Source organism: Octopus sinensis, linkage group LG18, assembly GCF_006345805.1.
Source record: "Octopus sinensis linkage group LG18, ASM634580v1, whole genome shotgun sequence".
In the NCBI taxonomy this organism is placed as follows: Eukaryota; Metazoa; Mollusca; class Cephalopoda; order Octopoda; family Octopodidae; genus Octopus; species Octopus sinensis.
Genome location: NC_043014.1, coordinates 26,681,484 through 26,705,412, shown reverse-complemented (window position 1 = coordinate 26,705,412; position 23,929 = coordinate 26,681,484). Strand labels below are relative to the sequence as shown.

The window sequence follows — 23,929 nt, the reverse complement described above, 5'->3', positions numbered from 1 at the left end:
CTTTAAGTGTTGATAGTATAAGTGAGTGCATCCAAGTATAATACATCAATTCCACAGGATGAATACCGCTGGTAAAATGGAGCAGATTCTGATCAATTCATCAATGAAAGGTGTATCCATACCAACTAGGGACCACTACACTAAAGAGCTTATTTACAGAATGAACGAGTTTATACGCAGGATTAGATGGAAAGTATTTCACTACGAAAAAAATATAAGAAAAGTGAACCAGGAAGGAAGTAATGGAACAAGGAGTAACTATAAAGAAGCAATTAAACTAACGGGAAACACCTTCAAATCAAGGAAATCACCACCACCAAACAAACATCTGGAAAACTTCGAGCAGGATTTATGGGACACCATCAGAAATATTAAATTTAAAAGCCACCCATTGAGGAACAACCCGTACCAAAGAAAATTAAAGGAATTAATAAGAACTCTTAAGGGTAAGAACGGTATATTAACCCATTCTGACAAAACTAGTAACATTTACAATATTGACATTCTTACATACCATGAGTTATTGCATAAAGAAATTACGAAGAAGTATAAAATTGTACCATTATGCTTGATTACTATCTAGAAGATAAAACTGAACCCTATACTCCTATTGTACGTCTGAGTACATGCATATGGGTGTATATGTATGTGTGTACGTATATATTTATTTTTCTTGTAGGTCTTTGTAGGAATCCACATGGTGGTCTTCAATATTAGGTTGTTTTTCTGTATGTTTGTACTTATTTGTACTTTTTTATTTACTGGTACTTGATAATTCATTATAACATATATATGTGTGCATTTGTATATATGTATGCACAAGTGTATGTGTATGTGCATGTGTAGGCGTGCATGTATATCCGTATTTATGTGTGTGCATATTTATATGTGCATGTATGTATGTATGCGTATGTTTGTATGTATATGTGTGTGTATGTGTGTAGGTATATATATATGTGTGTGTGTATGTATGTATATGTGTATGTATATATATATATATATATATATATATATATATATATATATATATATATAGGTGTAGTCGTGCATGTATGTATGTATATGTTTTTTTTGTGTGTATGTTTATGTGTCCCTCTGTCTTATCTCGTGGTGCGATATGAACATTTAAGGTGGTTTTTAGAGTCAGGAATTTGACTGCTATTTCAGCATGGTGGTGTCTCTCAGGCAGCCTTATTTATAGTTGTAAAAAATTATTACCTTTATATGGTATTTATTCCCATGCTGGCCACTTGATAATATCGATATTATCCTTATTTATAAATTTATATAATTCGTCACTATATTCAATGCGGTGTTTATTCTGACCATATCGTGCTTATGAGGTGGTTGGCGGGCAATTTGAACTGGCCTTGTACATACGTGCATATATATGTATGTATGGACGTTCGTATGTGTTCTGTATATATATATATTTGTATTTATGTGCCCATCTGATATATTCAACTGATGAAGGCAGAGCTTATTTGAAGCAAAGCTAGAAATCCAGGATCTTGAATTATTCAGTAATATATTTTTGCTAGTCTATTTTGTCCCTCTGTCTTATCTCGTGGTGCGATATGAACATTTAAGGTGGTTTTTAGAGCCAGGGATTTGACTGCTATTTCGGCATGGTTGTGTCTCTCAGACACCCTTATATATATATATATATATATATATATATATAATATATATATAGATATATATATATATATATATATATATATATAATATATATATTTATAGTTATATATATATATGTATATATATATATATATATATATATATATATATATATATATATATATATATATATATATATATATTTATAGTTATATATATATATATGTATATATATATATATATATATATATATATATGTATATATATATATATATATATATATATTATATATATATATATATATATATATATATATATATATATATATTATATATATATTTATAGTTATATATATGTATATATATATGTATATATATATATTATATATATATATATACATATATATATAGGAAAATGTGTTGTTGAAAATGCACTTAATTTCAAAACCTCGTAAATGTTTAAAATACATTTATTTGCATATATACCAAACTAGTTTCAACAATATCTTTTGTTTATCAATGGTAAAAGTGTAAAATTAGAAAAACACCGTTATAAGTTTCAATGTTGAAACTAGTTTGGTATATATCTAAATAAATGTATTTTAAACATTTACGATCTTTTGAAATTTAAGTGCATTTTCAACAACACATTTTCCTATATATATATATATATATATATATATATATATATTATATATATATATATAATATATATATATATATATATATATATATATATATATATATATATACATATATATATATATATATATAATATATATATATATTATATATATATATATCAGTAGATAACTTTTGATTTCTTGGATATGTGATGGCTTATATACGCATACAGAAATATGCATACACAATGTATCAGAAGAGTTTGATGAGATTCACAACTAACTCTCTGTCGGGCATTATATTTCTGTGTCGGGACATTGCTGTGAAGTGTTTATCTGTGGAGAACAGTTTCTGGAGCAGTATATGTGATGTGTATGATCTGATAAACCTTTTGTCATGTTGTTTTTATTACAGAACATCCGCACAACTTGTTGACGAAATTTACGTCCCATTGTGCAATACAATATAAAATTCATGGAATGGTTGAGATACATCATTAATTCAGCTATCGTCTTGGTCAGCTGGTATTTCGCCGCCCAAGCCAAATCTCGTGACATGCTGAAGTTCCAGAAATGAGCTAGAATTAAGCTGACTGCCAGCGGAAGTGTTGTCAACAGTAACATGAAGGAGAGAGTAAGCAGCATTAGAGTTAGTTTCCGGTTACTGTCGGTATGACAACGCCGGACCTAAAACAGAAAGAATTAAATATATTTATAACATGTAAGATTACAGACCAGTAGTAACGTCCCTCAGGCATTTTCAGGTAATTCTTATTTTTTGTCTCTAAAATCTAAAACAAGGAAAAGGGTACTATGGCAGTATATAAAATGGTTAACGCCCGTGAAAACACATTCTTTGCAAAAATAGCTCTCAATCCATAGATCATCGTTTTAGCTAATCCGTCATAAATCCTGATAACCTTTGGCCAACAAAAAATTGATAACAAACCAACGTCAGGATTATAACTGTGATCTGTTACGTACGCGTGATCATAGGTTTACCTCAGTTGACCAAGCATGCTCAACAATTTTTTTGTATGGATTTAACCTGGTAGATTTAGGGAAATTTTCCAACATAATTTTGAATATCATTACAATAGTCAGGTCATCATACTTCTAGTCGTAGTCTATTTTAATTGCTAGAGCTATGGACGTCATCATGTACAGCTTGTAGGAAAATTTGTTATGTCGTAGTAATGAAAAGTGACAACCTCCTTACATACTCTAGACAATCGGCAAAGCCTTCTTTCGAGATAGACATAATGTTAAATGTAGGACTGAGTACCCCTTCTGAGACAGTACACCAGATATTGAATCCCGACAAGCACCTGTCATTATTCAACATTATTCGTTATATCAAATATCTGTAGCAGGGTTGGTTTAGTCAAATCTTTCATTAATGTTTCAAACAAGTTTCATGAAAATGTGGAGTTCTTCCTTTCTTGGTTTGAAAGTCCATAATTTTCAGACTATATTGGAATAAATCAAGCATTAAAATTAGTCACTCGAATTCTTTCCTTCGCTCTGGGATCTTCACATCTAATATCTTCTTCACAAACGTAGTGTCTGGTTGACTGTCATGATTGGAGATCTGTCCTATGAAGGTAATTTTGTTCTGCAAAAATGACACTCTTCTTTTTATTAATGACCACATCATAGCGAGTGAGTTTCTGCTCTAGGCCATCAATGGGGCGGCCGCCAATACAACTGTCATCTTTATAAATTATTATATCAGTGATATTTTCCATAGCACATCGAAATACAGCACTTGCTGCTGTTTTTATACCGTTTGGCAGACGAGTCCAACGCAATAATCCCAGGGGAATTTTCACTATTGGTATTTCTCAAGCTTCATCAGACAATATGATTAGCTGGTAGGCTCCGATCAAAGCAAATTATTTCATAGTGCCAGCTGGTGTATACCATCTCAATATTTGGTATAGAATAAGAGTAGGAACATATTGGGATTTATTTGCAATATATGTTCTCACTTGGGCTTGCAAACCACAAACAACAATGAAACTCACTTTCTCCTGTCAACTTCTTTTTCATTTATCCATTATCCATTAATCTATTATTTAGCATATCTTTTCGTATTACCACAGCAAGGGGATGAATATATTTAGGTTTTGTTCAGATTTATATGCAACTTATATATATATATATATATATGCTTACGGCCATATCACGTTGAAAGCACCGGTTTTGGTCCGATCACCAAAGTTAAGCAACGTCAAGTCTAGTTAGTACTTAGATAGGTGACCGCTTGGGAAACCCTGGTGCTGTAAGCGTCACACAATTTTAGGCGCAGGAGTGGCTGTGTGGTAAGTAGCTTGCTTACCAACCACATGGTTCTGGGTTCAGTCCCACTGCGTGGTACCTTAGTCTTTTACTATAGCCTCGGGTCAACCAAAACCTGGTGAGTGGATTTAGTAGACGGAAACTGAAAGAAGCCCGTCGTCACATAGTGACCACTCTCTTATATTTATTTTTGTATAAAATATTATAATATGTTATAAAATATTATAATAATCCAGGTTTCTCGGGGCACTGGGCCACTTGGTGTTGAATAGGTATACTATTAAATTAGTATCTAATTCTCTCACCCTTATTAATTAATTATAATTATGCTGCATTTATTTCTAAATGTAGTATCTGTTTCCGTGAAAGTTTGGCGCGCTGTTGGTAGGGGCATTTGAATTATAACGTCGGATGTAATCAATTGAACCACACGTGTATTTATCGTTATGGTAAAATCTGGCGTGTGATTGAGTGGATTTCATCCAGATAGTTTTGGCTGAGGAGCTACAAGTGAGTTATTGTGAGTAAAATTACATTTAATTCATTAATAGCGAAACAATTGTCCCAAAATAATTTGTATTTTTGTTATTTTTTATTTGCCCTGTTCGTGTGAGCTAACAATCGTACTGACTTTCATGGGAAACATGTATTTTTGTGGTTGAAACCTATTGGATCTATTACTAGTGCTAGAGTGAGCCACATAGTGACCACTCTCTTATATTTATTTTTGTATAAAATATTATAATATGTTATAAAATATTATAATAATCCAGGTTTCTCGGGGCACTGGGCCACTTGGTGTTGAATAGGTATACTATTAAATTAGTATCTAATTCTCTCACCCTTATTAATTAATTATATATATATATTATATATATATATATATATATATATATATATATATATATATGTGTGTGTGTGTGTGTGTGTGTGTGTGTGTGTGTGTGTGTGTGTGTGTGTGTGTGTTTGTGAGTGTGTTTGTGTGTACGTTTGTGTGTCTGTGTTTGTTCCCCCAGCATCGCTTGACAACCGATGCTGGATGCTAGTGTGTTTATGTCCCTGTAACTTAGCGGTTCGGCAAAAGAGACCGTTAAAATAAGTACTAGGCTTACAAAGAATAAGTCCTGGGGTTGATTTGCTCGACTAAAGGCGGTGCTCCAGCATGACCGCAGTCAAATGACTGAAACAAGTAAAAGAGTAAAGAGTAAAGAGAGTAACTTAAAACATTATTTTAAGATTTTATTTTAACACTCAACTTTATAATCATTTAAGTAACTGTTTTAGTCAAACTGCGTGTGATGAATACCATTACATGACATACCAATAACATCTCAACGCATTCATCCCATCCATGTTTCTTATGATAACCAGCGACAATTATGCTAAGTGTGTATCATGTTTAAGTTACATCTATAAAACAGATTCTAAAATTTCCATTAGTTTGATCATTGACCCATCGAAAATTTTATAACTGGCATTAGAAGATCGTGGTTTATAAGTTCTTTGTCTTATCCAGAAGTCCTTAGAGATGATAACATTACTGTTAATATCCATTTACATCTGTACTTCAGCATTATTTAACTTAATGAAGATTAATTAGTCGGCATTGCTGTTCCATGTGTTGAAGACATTACTAGATTCTTGATCACTATCTATATCAGCATCAATTTCGTGCACTTTCTCAAAATGTGTTTCTTGAAGGCCAGAAGGCAGAATGAAAATAATTACAAATTATGTATGTTTTCCCCAAACCATCTTTACACATGGTGGACATAGCCGCGAAAACTCGAGTATAGCCTTCTTTTGACGATTTTGTAGACGTGTGATAATAACAATTCTTTGCATTTGCAGGTAAAATTATTGATAATCATTTCAAGCAGCTGAATATGGCTAACACAACCTGGCAATATCATTTCCTGAAACTACGTGTTCTAACATTTTAGAGTGATGTACAGAATTTAATCGGCTACATTTTGAATGAGCTCATCTGCAGCAGATTGTCGCTCTGCACCCAACTTATCATATTCACCAAAAACATGCAGTTTCTCTCAATATTATCTAATATTGGTTCTGATGACATCTACTTCAAAGCGAGAAAGCACACCAATTCAACAATTAACAAGCTTCTTTGGTCACAAGACTGAAGACATGATAATCTCTTATATCTGCAAAGTTCATCTCCTTTAACACTTTAGGCTACACCACCACAGAGACTCTAGATTATGCAAATGACATACTAGTCTTAACTATTAAAACGAAAACGTTAATATTAGTACATTTGGGTGCATGAAATTGTGGATTAGTATCTATAATATGAATACACATGTTCCTTCACAGACATGAAGCGCCTTTAAGAAACTTTCCATGAACTGGAGCGTAGTTATACTGATCGAAGTGGCAGGCAAGAGAGAGAGAGAGAGAGAGAGAGAGAGAGAGAGAGAGAGAGAGAGAGAGAGAGGAGAGAGAGAGAGAGAGGGAGAGAGAGAGAGAGAGGAGGAAGAGACAGTGAGAGAGCGGAGAAAGGAGATAACGGTCAGAGAGAAGAGAAACAAGGAGTGTTATGTAGATATAATATTACACTCGTGAGAATGTAATATATTAAGAACTTCATGTCTTCATGTCCTTTTTGTACTTCTTCCTTTGTTTTCCCTTTTTTCTCTGCTCTCAATACAATACTCCCTCGTTACTAACTGTCACTAGCAAGATTTCATTCCTTGAACCATGCTATCTTTTTCTATGCTAACTTATGTAAATTTTAATTAGATATTCTTTCATCATTTGTTTGGAAAATATGGTGTCCTATATGGTCTTCTAACGAAATCAGGATAATACTAAAAACTGTCAGGAGTTTCCTTAAAAACGAATACTATTAGTCCTCAATTAATATCGTTTATTCCTAAGGCTGCGAGTTGGCAGAAACGTTAGCACGCCGGGCGAAATGCTTAGCGGTATTTTGTCTGCGTTACGTTGTGAGTTCAAATTCCGCCGAGGTCGACTTTGCCTTTCATCCTTTCGGGGTCGATAAATTAAGTACCAGTTACGCACCGGGGTCGATGTTATTGACTTAATACCTATGTCTGTCCTTGTTTGTCCCCTCTGTGTTTAGCCCCTTGTGGGTAATAAAGAAATAGGTATTTTGTCTGCCGCTACGCTCTGAGTTCAAATTCCGCCGAGGTCGACTTTGCCTTTCATCCTTTCGGGGCCGATTAAATAAGTACCAGTTATGCACTGGGGTCGATGTAATCGACTTAGTCTGTTTGTCTGTCCTTGCTTGTTCTCTCTGTGTTTAGCCCCTTGTGGGTAGTAAAGAAATAGGTATTTCGTCTGTCTTTACGTTCTGAGTTCAAATTCCGCCGAGGTCCACTTTGCCTTTCATCCTTTCGGATGCGTACTGGGGTTGATTTAATCGACTGATCCCCTTCCCCAAAATTTCGGGCCTTGTACCTAGAGTAGAAAAGAATATTCTTTATTCCTTAACCCATGATTATCTCTAGTAGGTTTTTTTAATGTTTCCTACATAATGTTCCCTACATTTTGTAAATATAAAAATATGTTAACTCGAACATGATTATAAAACATAATGCATAGCGATAAATTTATTTGGATTGTACTTACTTGTAACAAATTACTTTGTGCAATTTGCATCTTTATTGTTCCACGGCTGAGAGTCACAATCCGACGGATGATCAATGTGTTAAGCGACAAGATGGTGCCAAACGGGACAAAACAGTAAAGGAACGCATCGACCCACGGCCACAACACCGTCACTAAGTAATCAAAATCTTTTCGACTACTACAGTAATAGCTGATTTTATTGTCGACATTTCTTTCGTTTAGTGAGATAGTCCAAAAGAAGTGAATGTTGATTGCAACGAACAAGAGCAACAAGCCACAGACAACCCATTTCGCTCTCTGTACAGTGCAAAAGTTGTTTACTTTGCGAGGGTGACAGACAACAATATAACGTTCAATGGTTACAGCAATAATTAACCAGACGGAGAAATCACTGGAGACGTAACCACAGAAAACAACAAGCTTGCAAAGCCAGGACGTTTGATTTCGTATATCCATTCCAGTTAGTTCGCTTATCCAAAGTCTAAGCAAGCCAATATAGAGTACAACTGAATCAGCAATAGCTAGGTTGATTAGATACACGTAAGCTGTCATTCTTATTATCGATCTTTGTCTCATTACAAAGACAGAGAAGATATTACCAAATGTTCCGAGAACGAGTAATAACGGAGATACATAAAGCAATAAAATCTTGTGAAGGCGGTATTCCGGGAAGAAATATAAAGTCCTTGTCTCTCTGAGGAAATCTGATAGGTCTTTGTTTTTACTGAGTCGTCGTAAAAGTTCTCTTTCTTTTGGTTGCAGCTGGTCAAAGATAGCTATCATATCAGAAATGTTATTAAGTGTGAAACTACGTATCAAAGAATAATTTCCGTCCATGGAGAATCTGATAAAAAAATAAGAATAATCAAAATATAAGTAAACGGAGAAATTCTAGATATATTGTATTGGGAGGCAAATAATGCCATTCTTAATAAGTTTAACATACATAACAAGAAGTAAACATTTTAATAGGAAACTAAACAGAATAATTGCTCTCAATTTCACTTACATGTTGTTATCTTTTTCTTTAGGTTTCGAATAGGAAACCATCATTACCTTAATCTAGAGGCTTTCAGAAATATTATATAGGCATCAATATTAAGATGTACAACGAGCAAGCATCGTCGTCGTTACCACCAACATCCTCATCAGCATCATCACCACCCAACCCCCACCACCACTTTAAAGTTAACACAACATAGCGCTCCTCTTGCTTTTCACAAGAATACTGTTGCAGTTGGATTTTACTCCTGATCTGATCTTAAAGCACAATATTCACAGCCGTTAATTAAATCAACTACAATACTCTTATGGATTTTGAACGAATGAAAAGTAGAGTAAATGAATTGTAAATCCGCGGTATTTGAACCCATAACTTAAAGAGTTGTAAATAAATACAAGAATTTTGCCCGGTGTTCTAAGGTTTTTGCCTATCAACTGCTTTTCATAGTGAATGTGGTAAAACCTTTATTATTCAAGGCGAAAAGGGTTCCTCGGATGGTATTTTGCAGCGTGACATCGTTTTACATTTGTCATCTCAAAAAGTGTTAAAGTTGTTAGAGCGTTGAATAGAAAACTATATAATATTTTTTCTGGTTCTCTGAGATCTGCGTTCAAATCATGCCGAGGATAACTCCGCTTTTTTATCCTTTTAGAGTCCATAAAACAGAATGCTAGCAGAGGCAGTGGATTGGCAGAATTACTAGACTGTTAGACGATATGTCTTATGGTATTCGTTGCAGTATTTTGAGTTACGAGTTCTTGGATGGAGAGACTTAATATGTCACCCAGTTTAACATTACCACCTAGTCCTTGGGTAACTTTAGCGGAATCCATTCTGTCAATCGCTTTGAAAACAAGAGGGCTGTGTCATAGAACTAAGAGAGGTCTAAGGCGGGTTAGTATCAAAAGGGAAACTTTCTTATATTTTGTCCTCTTATCTAATTCTTCTTGACGGCTTCATACGTACAAATCAAAGGAATCTCACCACGAATGTTTTCAAACTTCTCTCCCTATAATGTTTTTATGCACCCAAAATAATGTCCCTACTTTCGAATTTATGCTTTTCCGAAATAGCACAGCGATTCTAAGGCTAGATATTTGAATCCAACAACTAGGCTTCATTCAGCAGACGCCTTACATCCTTTAACCGTTTAGGCCAGTATACATTTACTCCTACATTCCATAGTAAAACTGCACTTGCAGTTAAGGGAATTTTTTCTAATCTTTCATACGGAAGTAGGATTCCCCTTTAATAAATCAGAGTTTTTAGCCAGGGTCTTTTCTTCTATCAACTAGAAGGAAAGCTTTTAATATAAACAGTAAACAGGTATATACCTCCACTGTAGGATGAAGTGATTGAAAATTTTCACCCCAACATTCATAATGTGGTAAAATATATCAAAGATAAAAAATTGAAATTGTAACTGAAGATTTTAATGATAAAAATCGGCAGGGAAAAAATGTCTTGCGAATTAAGTGAACGAAACGAGAAAGGTAACCGACTATTCCATTATTATCAAAGTAAGAATTTAGAAGTCACCAGTGCTCTATTCCAGCAGCTGCCACCAAGAAATATTATACACAGATAAACTAGAAATATTATACACAGCTGCCACCAAAACATATTATACACATAAACTAGAAATATACACAGCTGCCACCAGGAAATATTATACACAAATAAACTAGCGTTTTAAAAACCATGTGAAAACTTACGAAAACACTCTCAAACAGATATCAATTCAGAGGATAATCCAGTGATAATTAAATTACTTATCAAACATAAGAAAATGAAAATGGCTAAAAGAAGAGAATAATTAAACGTAAACCCGCGCAAGCAGACAGAATACAAACAGAAATATAATTTAGAAATAGGAAACAAGTAGGAAAATTGACACACTGAAGAAGAAATATAAGAACCATTTGATAAGGTACAAATAAAAGCGAAACTAAATGCGATTAAAACTTGCGTGCAAACATCACAAAACAAAACTGTGTCGGAAAAGAAAAGAAGAAAAAAGAAACTGACGAAGAACTTTAAAAAGTGAAGTAAAAAGCACAAGAATAAAGATAAAGAGAGACAGAACAGCCTAAATAATGTGGTGTGTTCTGAATGTAGAAAAAGGGAAACCAAGTAGCTGGTTGATAAAAAAGTTAAGATGAAAAACTAAAAATTCTGTATAAATTCAGAGAAACGTATGATAAAACATGTGAAACCATAAACATCTAACATTGAAAGTAAAGATGGAAGCTTACTGTTTGATCATGATCACATTGCATCGGGACGAGTTGAATACCTAAAAGATCTGTATGATGATGAGAATAGACCACCTGTGCTCGATTTCAAAGTTACGGAAACTAAATATTAAAATAAGCAGAAAAGGCATTAAAGTCATAAAAGATGGAAAGACGACTAAATTAGATGAAATATTAACTAAAGTATTATAAGCATTACATAGCTATAAACTAAATTAATAATAGACTTGTGTAATATAATATATAACAGAGAGCACATATCAACTGTATTTGTTTCATGACCAAAGAAACGTAAAACACAATACCACACTATAAATGTAATGAGACCCGTGGCTAAGTTATTGTTGAAAATCATACAGGAAAGAATTACATCAGAAATAAATTAAGAAATAAATCAGCTGCAAAGTGGTTTAGACCATAAATTTATGAAGAAATAGATAACTTAAAAGTACTTGCAAAAAAGATCTAGATATAAATCATATTTACATGTTTTATAGATTATGCGAAAATATTTAACAGATTAGATATTCTAATGTCTATAAAAACACAGGTTATAGTTGCATATTACTGTTGCGTATTATTGTAATAAATACGTATGGAAGCAAACAAAGTTGATAAGAACTCACCGAAGAAAAAACCAGAACTTAAGATTAGGAATAGAAGTAGGCAAGGTTGTATACTATCCTGTAGCCTATTTAAACAATTGGATGAAATCTTCGGAGAAGTGAAGACATGCGAGGAATATCAATAAGAGATATGAACATCAACAACTTAGTGATACAGCCAATAATGCTTTATTGACTCTCAAAAAAGATGGTCCACAGAACCGTTTAACTCCAGTAACTATGTATTATAAAATGAAAATGAACCGAAAAAACAAAATCAGTATCAAGGAAGAACATTACAATCAGAGAAAACCCAAATATTCTGAACTCTTGATTTAGGGTAAATTGTTCACAGAAACTGTCAAGTCTAAATGAAGGAAGGAAGAGAGAGGAGAAAACAAAATATTACATGGATAGATAATCCCAGAGTTGAATAGACTACAAATCAGTAAATGTATAAGGACAGACTGCAAACACAGGAAATGTACAAGGACGACTGCCATGGCGATCCATAGAGAATGAATCTACTGAGAGCAGATTATATCTGATTATGATGGGAAACGTCTAAAAAGACAATATAATCAGAGTTAAAGGCAGGGATAAACGATAACAACAAAAAATTTCAGTTATAACATCCATTATTCTTGGGTCGATAAAATACGATAACTATCAAGCACTGGTGTCCAGGAAAAGCTTTATGGTTATTTAAAAAAATGATTTTAATTGTGAGCTTCTTTGAAAAAAAAAAAAACCGTCCGCAGTATTTTATGGACTACTTACTGCAAACCTCATCTCTGGTTGCGTTTTGATGTGTATGATGATGACATTTTCGAATGTAAAAGGGAAGTCAAACGAATTGAAAAATCCTTCGAGATCATTTTGAAAGAAGGCCTGCTCTGAAACATTTCCTTAATCAAATGTCACAGAAATTGTTGCATTATACAACATTAGACAGGTTATTGCTAAATCTAGAAATGCACATGACGTTGGTGAGTTCAGTGTTCTGCCTTTAAGTCGCATCGCAAACTTTAGGGAAATGTCGCCCCTACCAAAAAACAACAGCTAAAAACACCCTCCCAAAACAAAATCAAAAACAAAGAACAAACACTTCAGTTAGTTTTTTTCATGTAATTCTACTATTACCGGGAGGTTCGATACGATAGCTTGGGATTTTGAAGATGGATTGTTCAGTTCATTTCAAGCCAAGGAATTCTCTCTACAATTAAATGGAACTTCTTCACAAGATAACAATGAGCATCTCTTGGTTTAAATGAGATCCTGAAAAACAACGTTAAACCAAAAGATTATTTCCTCTGTGACCGTCATTATTCTGGTTTTCAAAAATCTTTTCTAAAGACCATACAATTCTATAATCTTTTCTGAAAACCAGGACAATTTCGATAACGAATATACCACCACTAATATTACTGGAATGCGAAGCTTCGAAGGCATTATTTTTTCTTGCCTGCTTTTTCGTGTGAAAAATAACGACTCCTTATGGAAAAGAGTTCTTTCCTCGCACGTGTGACTCATGAAATGATCTTTAATCATATCTTTGAAGTCTTCCTCCAAAAACAAGTTCGCAAATGGCCTTGTTTGGTGGAAGTTGCATTTAAAGTTTCGTCTTGTTTTATACTTGTAATGCTTTCGTTTGGTAATGTTACTTTTCGCTGGCTGCTGACCTTTTTATTTTCCTAACATATTTATGTCTCCGTACACAATCGTTTACAAGTGCAAATGTTTTTTTCTTTCTCATCCATTTAATTACTGGAATCAGTTTTACTGATTTTAATTGCTGTGTTTATTACTGCCACCGCTGTTACTGTTGTTGGTTTTAACGTTGCACCTGTTGTTGTTGTTGCAACTGCTGCTGTTGTTGCAACTGCTGCTGTTGTTGTTGATGATGGTGTAGCTCTTTTCTTTGTAGATGATGCAGACGCTATTGTCAACCCCAGACATGTACTGATAAAGCAGATCTTCATCTCATTTATTTTTCAGACTCAGAACTACATCGGGTCCAATATATAGGGTATGAGTTAAAATGGATTTGGTGGTTGTTTCTAGCAGGTCAAACAACTGTGTAGAGGTTTCGTCATTTGATTATATTGTTGCAGTTATGCTGATCGAACAGATGTATAACTAATGGCATTCCAACCATGATAATCTCGTCTTTTGTGTACTCTATATGTAGGAGTTTTCCTTTGTTAAGCTGGTAGGGTTTAACGTGAAGATTCGGTTACTGATTTCAGTAGGTGGAATAGCTATGTGAAAGCCCAGTCATATCCACAAATGTCTACATTAAGATCAATGTTTATGTTCTTAATATTGTGTTTGTACATACAAGTATTCTTCCTGGTGTTGAAATATTACTTCTACTTAAGTAATTCTTCCCCAAACTAGAAACATATTTTTTGTAAGTTCTAAGAGAAAATCAGCTGTTAATGTTATAAGAATCATCTCTTACCATTTCAACTACATAGCTTGATGGAAATGAATGCCTGTACTGAAAGCAGAGTGAAATAGGAAATAAGAATATTCATGATATATAAATATACTTCTTTTCACTTGATATAGCAATAACATAACAAGCACAAGATATGTAACCTAAGTTAGCGACAATAAAAATAAAAGCGGTAGAGCCAGAAGCCTCTGCATGGACAGTATATACTTGGAAGTTGAAATGCTGATGTAGATTAAGCAACAACCCGTCAGTGGCTGAGAAGTTCAGGACTGAAAGCAGAGAGTGAAGGTTTCATGTTGACGGCACAAGATCAAAGCTTGTTCACAAAAAAAAAAAAGCAGATTAACTTTCTTCAAAACGGTTCTGACGCTAAATGCAGATTCTGCGACACATTTGACAAAAAAATAGACCATTTTGTCTCGGGAATACAAAACGAAAGGAATACAAAAATCGCCACGATAGGGTAGGACAATATTTACACTGGAAAATATGTAAACACTACAAAATCAACACTCCTGCATACTGGTATGAACCTTATCCGAAGGTAAAAATGTCACTATCCTCTGGGATTTTCCAGTCAACACTGAAAAAACGATCCAGGCTAATCGACCAGACATAATTATTAAAGACAGGGAACAAAATACTTGTAGACTAATAGATGTGTTTCCACTGATAAAAATATATCTGTAAAGGAATTTGACAAACTAAGTAAATATAAGGACCTGGAAATTGAAATACAAAGGATGTGGAATCTTAAAACGAGAACTGTTCTTGTTATTCTAGGTGCCGTAGGCATGATAAAAAGGATGTCAGAAACATCTAGATATGATCTCAGGAGCACCATGCCTCAGAGAAATCCAAAAGAATGTATCGACAAGTACTGCCCACATCCTTAGAAATACCCTATCCATTTAAATAACAATAATGATGATAACAACAACAACAACAATAATAATAATAATGATAATAAGAATAATAGAGAAGAAAACAAAAGAAAACAACATAGCATGGAATGTAAAAATGCAACAGAACCAATATTACGAGAACTAAGAAGGTCAGGCTTGTATAGAATGAAAGAGTGCAAAGATAAAGCACTGTACAAGCAATTGGAAACGAATGAATCTGCAAATAGGTGGGTAAAGAAAAGAATGCATGGACAATTTCATAATGATAATATACTGCAGCTGCTAATACTACAACTTCTATTATTCTGATAGCACAGGAATCTGAGGCCCTACTACCACTACTACCACTTCCCCCCACCTGTGTAACCTCTGAGTCTGTTAATATAACAACGACAAATAGTAAAAAAATAAAAACAATAATATCAGTGATATCAGAGATGATGATAATAATAATAATGAAAGGAAGCGGGTGGAGCCTGCCCATGTCCTGATTAATGATACATCCAGTGATGGTGTCACAATAAAAACACTGGTAATTGCGCAACCTGATAATCGCTACCTCTTACGAGTGACAATGAAAAACAAAATATTGTGAATAACGGTGGTAATGAAACTGAAGCCATTGATGGTGACAGTGTTGCACCTGGAAGGCTCAGAGTTTTTGGTCCGGCTCCAGCCTGTCGATATCCAGAAAGGGACCACCACACACGGCGTAGACGGAGCAAGAAAATTAATGCTGTGGTCATGGAGTGTTACTACCTGAGCAACCCGGTAGATGAAAACGGTGCTTAAATTAGGGGTTACGGAAAACGCATGTATGATCATCGGAGGGAAAAGGGATTGTTTCAACTCACGGAACAGAGACTGTGTGATCAAACTAGAGCAATAAAAAAAAAATCGTTGGTTCACAGAAGTAGAGCTCGAAGCTATCAAAAGACGGGTCTTGGAAAATAACAGCAGAGAGATCTTTCTCATCTATGTCGAGGGGGATTGTAATCATTAACTAGCAGATGTTTATCACTGGTGGGATGCTGAGCATTCTAATTCCGAATACTCCCCAAACAAGGTAGCTGTCGTGTAATTTTTGATCTCCTCCTCTGAGGTGAATCTCACCCCGACAGTCCCACATTTCTTCCCTCTCACTACATAGATTTTGTTTTTCCAAACTAGTTTTAAGCACCTTATTTACATTATTTACATTTGGCGGATATTTATCCTCATCTTGTTTGTTGTTAATACAACGTTTCGGCTGATATACTCTCCAGCCTTCATCAGGTGTCTTGGGGAAATGTCGAACTTGGGTTCTTATTCCTAAGGTATTTCATAGATGAGAATGACTTCAAGAGCCCGAAATGTATGTTGGAGAAATGCGGCAGAAATGTAGTACTAAACGGGCATATGGCGTAGTGGTTAAGAGCGTGGGCTACTAACCCCAAGATTCCAAGTTCGATTCCAGGCAGTGACCTGAATAATAATAATAATAATAATAATAATAACAATAATAATAATAATAATAATAATAATAATAATAATAATAATAACATCGAAAAATACCTCAGGAATGAGAACCCAGGTTCGAAATTTCCCCAAGACACCTGATGAAGGCTGGAGGGTATATCAGCCGAAACATTGTGTTAACAACAAGCAAGATGAGCACAAATATCCGTGAAATGTAAATAATGTACATAATTCCCCATCTCTTAAATATAGAACTCTTGTTTTAAGCATTTCTCTATTTGCTGCTATATTGCCTGATCCATTTCTCTACTTTTGGGTCCGATTGTTTTATATAAAACTGTCCGCGAATCAATATCTTGCTGGACAGTTCTAGGAACGTTTAGTACTACATTTCTGCCACATTTCTCCATTTTACTCAATGAAAATGTCTTACTCACGTCTCTGATCGCTTTCACAAAATCGAAACTTCTTCGACAGGATTTGCATGCCTCGTTTTCCTTGTCTTTTTCGTTAATGTTGTTGGTGGTGGACGTTCTGCTGAAATCGGCGGTGGCTGTGGCGGTGGCAATGTTCTCGCTTGTGTTGTCACTTTTGGTAATTTTCTTTTATTTCTGCGATGGTGAAGGGGAAGGTAGAAGCAAGGGAAAAATTGCTTTAATAGGCCTCACGTGTGCTGTTATTCAAAATGCTGTCACCATCTTTGTTTTTTAGCAAAAAAAGAAAAAAAAAACAGATGAGGGGCGTCTTTGCCCAAACAAGCATAAAATACCCTCTAAGGGTTACAAATGGAGAAGAACCAGCCAGCTTCCCAAGGTCCCGGTCAGTTTTACTCAGTAACGATAACAAATGTACAATGTATAACAGTGCATAACAATATGAATAACAGCAAAACTTACAGAGCGATGTGAACGTGCGTCGACTGATGTATACTAATAACAGTAATCCATTCTACTAAAGGCACAAAGCCTGAAACTTTTGGGGAAGGGCTAAGCCGATTACATCGACTCCAGTGTTTCATTGGTTATTAAATTATCGACCCCGAAAGGATGAAAGGCAAAGTCGACCTCGGTTGAATTTGAACTCAGAACGTAAAGACAGACGAAATGCCTATTTCTTTACTACCCACAAGGGGCTAAACGCAGAGAGGACAAACAAGAACGGACAAACGGATTAAGTCGATTATATCGACCCCAGTGCGTAACTGGTACTTATTTAATCGACCCCGAAAGGATGAAAGGCAAAGTCGACCTCGGCGGAATTTGAACTCAGAACATAACGGCAGACGAAATACCGCTAAGCATTTTGCCCGGCGTGCTAACATTTCTGCCAGCTCGCCGCCTTGAAAACAACAACAACAACAAAAACAACAATAATAATAATTCTTTCTTTATTGACCACAAGGGCCGAACACAAAAACAATTAATTCAGGACCATACAAAACAAGGGACAAGTGGGGTTTAAAACAGAAATATAAGCAAAAAAACAAAAAAACAAAAAACAAAACTTTAAGTAACGAAATTCTCCAATAGGAGTGAGTCCACCCAGGGCTAACCAGGAAACTCCACACACTCTGGCCATCCCGACTGCCTAGGGCACCTCTCTTACACTCAACTGCTCCGGATTACAGACGAATATACAGAGTAGGCCCACTCACACGAGCCACTTTCGCAACATTCCCCTACCTTTCAACAAACTTACTGGGTGGCGGGCAGGCAGTACTTTTCCCTCTACCCCCATTTTCCTTTTCAAAAAGTCGATGAGGGCTCAGCCGAGGAAGAAAGTGTCTGTCTTCAGTACTTTCAACCTCGTCCACCATACTATCTCTTTCACTACAGCCACCAAGCAGAGGAATATTGCCTTTCCTTCCCGACCAACAGAAGACGGCGGGGTGATCCTTACAACTGACTCGACTGATAACCGCATCCGTTCTACGCATGATAACAGCTGTTCGACAAAGCTCCACAGGTCAATAATGCACAGACCCTGGACGAGTGCATGCAGGACGGTTTCATTGCCTTGTGCACACCTCGGACAGGTCTGTCTGACAACACTTCTGTGTCTGGTATTTCTGGAAGTTATCCATAGGCCCTGGCCTAAAAGTTCTCCGAAAAAGACTAGTTAGTTGATCCCGCTTGACACCCAGTGTTTCCCCGCGTACGTCGTCACTCTTTTCCCCCACTAATCCTCTATAGAATTCCATAGTGGAACTTCCACCAACCGCGTAGCTCGATTGGAAGAAGGCCGTGAGCGCTTGCCGATACTCCAGGTGCTTAGCGCCCTTTCTTGGTCTGCGCTTGAACAAGGAGTGTAGCTCCATCAATGAGACGAGTTGCGGTAAGTCCCTTTTGACGAACGGCGACCACACCTGTTTACCGTTAAGGAAAAGTTGGAGACGTTTCAGCTTCAGCTCATTTCTGCGCATCACTAGCCACGGCATGCATGCCCAGTCTTCCACTCAACGGCTGTTGACACGTCCCTTCCATAGGAAGTGGTAGTGCAAGCGCACCAACTTTATCAAGGGACGACAGTCAGGTAGAAGTAGATGACGGAAGCGATGTACGCGTCGCCACCTCCACTCCACCCTTCAGGGACAGCTTCCTCTCTGCTCATTTCTGGGTGACATTGGCTACCCTGCTCGTTACCTACCCCAGTTCTTGTCCACTTGGAGATCCGGACCAAATCGGACCCCGAGCAATTTAACCGGTCCTCCTGCCCAGCGCTCTACAACGCTGTCGGTTGGCATGGACCTGTCTCTTCAGGTGTCGAGCTGCAGGCCCATCGACTTCTCCTAGGTGATCTTTGCTCCTGTCACCGGTTCGTACTCCCTTAGAGCAGTGCCGACCACCTCTATTTCCGAAACGTCCGACACTATTTCAGTGACGTCTGCGTAAGCCGACACGAACCTTCTGCATCCTAGATCACGCGAGATGTCCCTCGAAATATTCAGTTTCCGCAGCAATGGCTCGAGAGCCAGTACGTGCAGAAGAGGCGACAGTGGGCATCCTTGACGGACCGAACGAGCGATGCTAAACGATTCCGAAAGGCGGCCATTTACTTTGGCCACCGAACAGATGCCGCTGTACATTGCACCGATCCAGACTCTGAAAACAGGACCGAAACTCACTGCTGCGAGTGAAGCCTCTAAGTATTGGTGATAGACCTTATCAAAAACTTTCGACTGATACAAATTGATCAGGGCCCCACCCATGCCAGGCTCCTTACCAACTCTCTCTATCATGCAGCACGTAAAGTGGAGGTTGATGTTCTCAGATAGTGCATATCAGCACGTCACCAACCAACTTGTCGACGACAAGTGCCAACCTATTGGCTAATACCTAGGCAAACATCTTATAATCTGCATTCAACAGAGTTATAGGCCTTAAGTTTTCAATTCTGTCCCCCTAGTTAGGCTTCTTCCTACTTCCTCACCACCACCAATCCACGTCTCACAACACTGGAAATTCTCCCGTTCTGCTGCCAGTGGCAGACGTCTGCCAGCAGACCACCAAACAAGTCTGGCATATGAAAATAAAGCTCGAAGAGCAGACCATCCCGCCCCGGAGACTTCTCTTGCGTAGGCCTTTATGGATTCTCTTATATCTTTGGCTGCTATCAGCATTTCGCAGAACTCCGTATCCCTGACCGAGAGGTGCGGCATGCCACTCAGATATGAGGTGAAATCCACCACCGTCCCAGAACCACCGCGCCCTCATACAGTTTGGCGAAGTACTGCTGAAATTTTGCATTCATCTGCTTGGACTCAGTTATCATGCGCCCATCACAGCTCGCCAAAAACCGAATTGTTGCTTTGTCTCCACGAAGCGCCTCTGCCACCCGGACCAATCGAATAACTTTCGTCCACTCCCCTCTCAGTGCACGCGCCTCTCAGTGAACGCAACCTTCGTGCTTGGCATTGAAGAATTGACTAAGAGCCAATCTCACCGCTAGCATGTCTTTCCTAAGCGCTACTTCCAGCTTCCTAACTAGGTCTCTCTCTATCCTAGATTCCTCTAATGCTATTTCCATACTAAAACCTACCGCCTCTACTCTAATAGCCCTTTTCAGGGCTATCAAACAATGGCTGTTGACGATCGTATACGCCAACTTTCGATGGACTAACTTACTAACCTGAAAGTTTGGCGCGCCCGTAAGGATGCCTTTAGCTTCCATATCCGGGGCCCTGTCTATAGATCCTACCTATGTCGACCATACAGATCACAAACTTGTGGTCCGTGTAGCCGACGACTTTGAAACGTGGACAATATATTACTTCTGTCTACAGGAATACAAAATGTTCTATCTGGATACGGTCTGAAAGACCCGATGCGGCTCGCCCATGTCCACTCTGGGCATTCAGGAAGTCCAGTCGGTACTTATCAGCCAAATAGAAGCAGCTGACCAGGTTTGTGAGGCTTTTACTCCCCACTCTCCTATCAACAAGCCCCACCCTATCCAGGCGTGCATCCAAGCTATCGTTCCAGTCACTCACTAAGATTAAAAGGCATGGCATCCCAAGGAAAACCTCCAAACGTCTGAAGCTATCTGATTGCCCCGCCTCCGTGGGGGCGTAAACAGTGACTAGTCTAAAGGCACCACCTTCACTGTCGCTCACGCCCAAGACCACCAACTTATTCTCTGGGTCCAGGAAGATCGTCCGAACTTCGAGATCCAGGCCTTTCTTAAACAACACTGCCACCTCGCCTCTCACTCCTGACCCACTAAGAGATGTGTAGATCTCATAATCGTCGAAACTGGGTGCAAGATCGCGTGTGTTGGAAATCCTGGTCTCACTGGCTGCTATCACATCCAAACCTAGCGACCTCAGGTCATTGAGCAAGCGACCTTGTTTTGCAGGCCGCGAACATTTATGCATCCCACTCTGACAATCACCACGGCGGCTCGAAAGTGTTGAGGAAAAGAAAGAAAGAGCGAACTCCAGATCTAGTTCGGGGAAACCGGCTAAAAGCCGCTTCGTGGTGCGGACGTTTGGCCTTCCCACATGATGCGGGAAATCCCTCTGAATTTCTTTGTATGCTTTGAGGGGTAGCCGAATTGGTATTAAGCGATCCGAAACCCTAAGGGTGCTGGTGTTGTAAATTGCACTCTCTCTCTCAATTTCCTTGTTTCTGGCTATGAGAGCCAACACATTTTTGTTGGTTCTCCTCACGAGCACAATTCGGTGTTTTCGTATTGGTGACTGTGAGCTTTCTTTTTTGGGCTACATGTGGTTGTGAGTGCATTGATGGATTTGGTTGGGGTTGTGATAGTTGTGAAGATGTGGTACTGGTGTTGTTTGTGCCGTGTCCATGTTCGATGTACTGGGGGTTTCTGTTTTCAGGTGTTGATGTAATTTCGTCTACTTTTTCCTTTGTCTTTTACGTTTTTTGCTCATATCCACTACGGGATGAGGAAGGACTAGTGTTTATAGGATCTATGTCGGGGAGTGTGAGTGTGTCTGTGGTAGTGTGAGAGTGTTGGTGTGAGTGTATGCTAGGGAGAGAGGGTGAGGGGGCTGGTTTGACAGATACTCAGGGTGGTTTTACCCATTCTATTGCCTCTGATATTGTTGTTAGAGATGAGGCTACCGTTTTATTAAAAGGTCTCTGTTGTTGCTGTTGCTGTTGTTGGGGGTGCGATGTAGGCTGCAAGTGTGGTCGTATACCTCCCAACATTTTTGGACAGAAAGCTCTCAGACGGCTTGTGGCCATACAGATGTCGTATCTGGGCTTCCTGCCTTCCACGACGACACGCAGTTCCACCCCATTCAGCAACTGGATCAGGTCCGGGAACTTCTAGATGTTTTCTGGTTTCACATGGATTAATATTTCCAAGTTGATCTCACACCAGTTCTCCTTGCTGCTCGTTTTTACCCCCAGAAGTGACTCTGGGTCCTGAACCGCAGACGACAGATATTTACGCCCGGTGGCACGCTAATTCTGATCGTTCTCTTTGAGAGGTGGGTGGAATACAGGAACTACTCCTCAGTCCACCGGAATGATACTGCGTGACTTCGCGCGAGGTCCTTACTTTTAAAGATGACTTCAATGTTGGCAAACTGCCTCCCTCCCTGTATATGGGCTACATGTATTAACATTTCTCTGAGGACCTTCTCAACATGACTGATGGAGGCTATTTCATCTCTTCGACATTTTCGTGAAACGCATCTGAAACATACTGTCATATTCTCTTTTGCCTCTATTATTTCGGGAGGCAGGAGCACTGTAACCTTACCCCACTCCAATTCAATGATATCTTTCGCTTTCAAGAGTTCACGAGCTTTGTCATCGAGTAGGATGGGAAACATTTCTCTCTTTGTGTTTGCTACCTCAGCAAACCTGTTATTGTTTTTGTCGTCGTCGACGTTGCTCTTGTTGTGGTTGTTGTTGTAACAGCTGATGTTGCTGTTGCTGTTGATAGTGATAGTGGAGTTGTAGCTACTTCTACTGTTGCCACTCCCAGTCATTCCTATTTTCCACTTCTCTGCCGTCAATGTTAGCATTATTTTCCCTGCTAAAATCCGTTGTGTTATTAACAAAACCGCAATCTCTGCTACTACTGTCTCTGCGATCACTGCTGCTGCTGTTGCTGTTGTTTTTCGCATTGTTGTTGTTACCACTACTACAACTGCTGCCGCCGCCGTCACCTCCGCCACCGCTACTATCACTGCTGCCGCCGCCGCCGCTGTTACTGCTACCACTGCTGTTGTCGATTTTGCCACTGCTGTTAGCACGGAGTGGACTTAATACTTTTACACCCTCACTTTTTTCTCTCCAGCATTCCCTCAACAGCATTGTTGCCAGTAACAGAGGGAAGAGGAGGGAAATCTTCAGCAGTCACTAGCGTTGCGGGAGGGGAAGATTTTTTCCTTAACTCTTTCAAGATGCGCTCCGCCATCTTGTTGAATTGTATTTGATTAAACCCACTGAACTTATTTGGAGGGCTGAATATGGCCCTACGAGGGGCCAAACAAACTCGGAAAAACCAGCGACAGATTTCTGGTGTTTCCATAAACAACTTGGAATAAAATGTAAAACGAAACAACAGCACCAAAATGGTGTAAACAAATGTTTTAAACTGAACTTAC

At 37.9% G+C, this 23,929-nt stretch overlaps 1 protein-coding gene and 1 pseudogene across 4 annotated transcripts in view; one reads left to right on the top strand and one right to left on the bottom strand.

Moving 5' to 3' along the window:
* Positions 1-2,433: 2,433 nt before the first annotated feature.
* The window catches only part of LOC115221220 (thyrotropin-releasing hormone receptor-like), a 63,442-nt gene continuing 41,946 nt past the window's right edge, over positions 2,434-23,929 (bottom strand). For 2 of the 4 annotated variants that reach the window (XM_036510807.1, XM_036510809.1), the window contains 3 exons: positions 17,283-17,543; positions 8,159-9,002; positions 2,434-2,929 (listed from right to left, as the gene is read on the bottom strand). In XM_036510807.1, the coding sequence (XP_036366700.1) occupies positions 2,540-2,929; positions 8,159-8,995 (1,227 nt within the window). In that variant the 5' untranslated portion in view covers positions 8,996-9,002; positions 17,283-17,543 and the 3' untranslated portion in view covers positions 2,434-2,539. The remainder of the gene's footprint in view (positions 2,930-8,158; positions 9,003-17,282; positions 17,544-23,929) is intronic. The other 2 variants (XM_036510808.1, XM_036510810.1) reach the window with 1 other exon arrangement.
* On the top strand, positions 4,415-4,533 carry LOC115221855 (annotated as a pseudogene).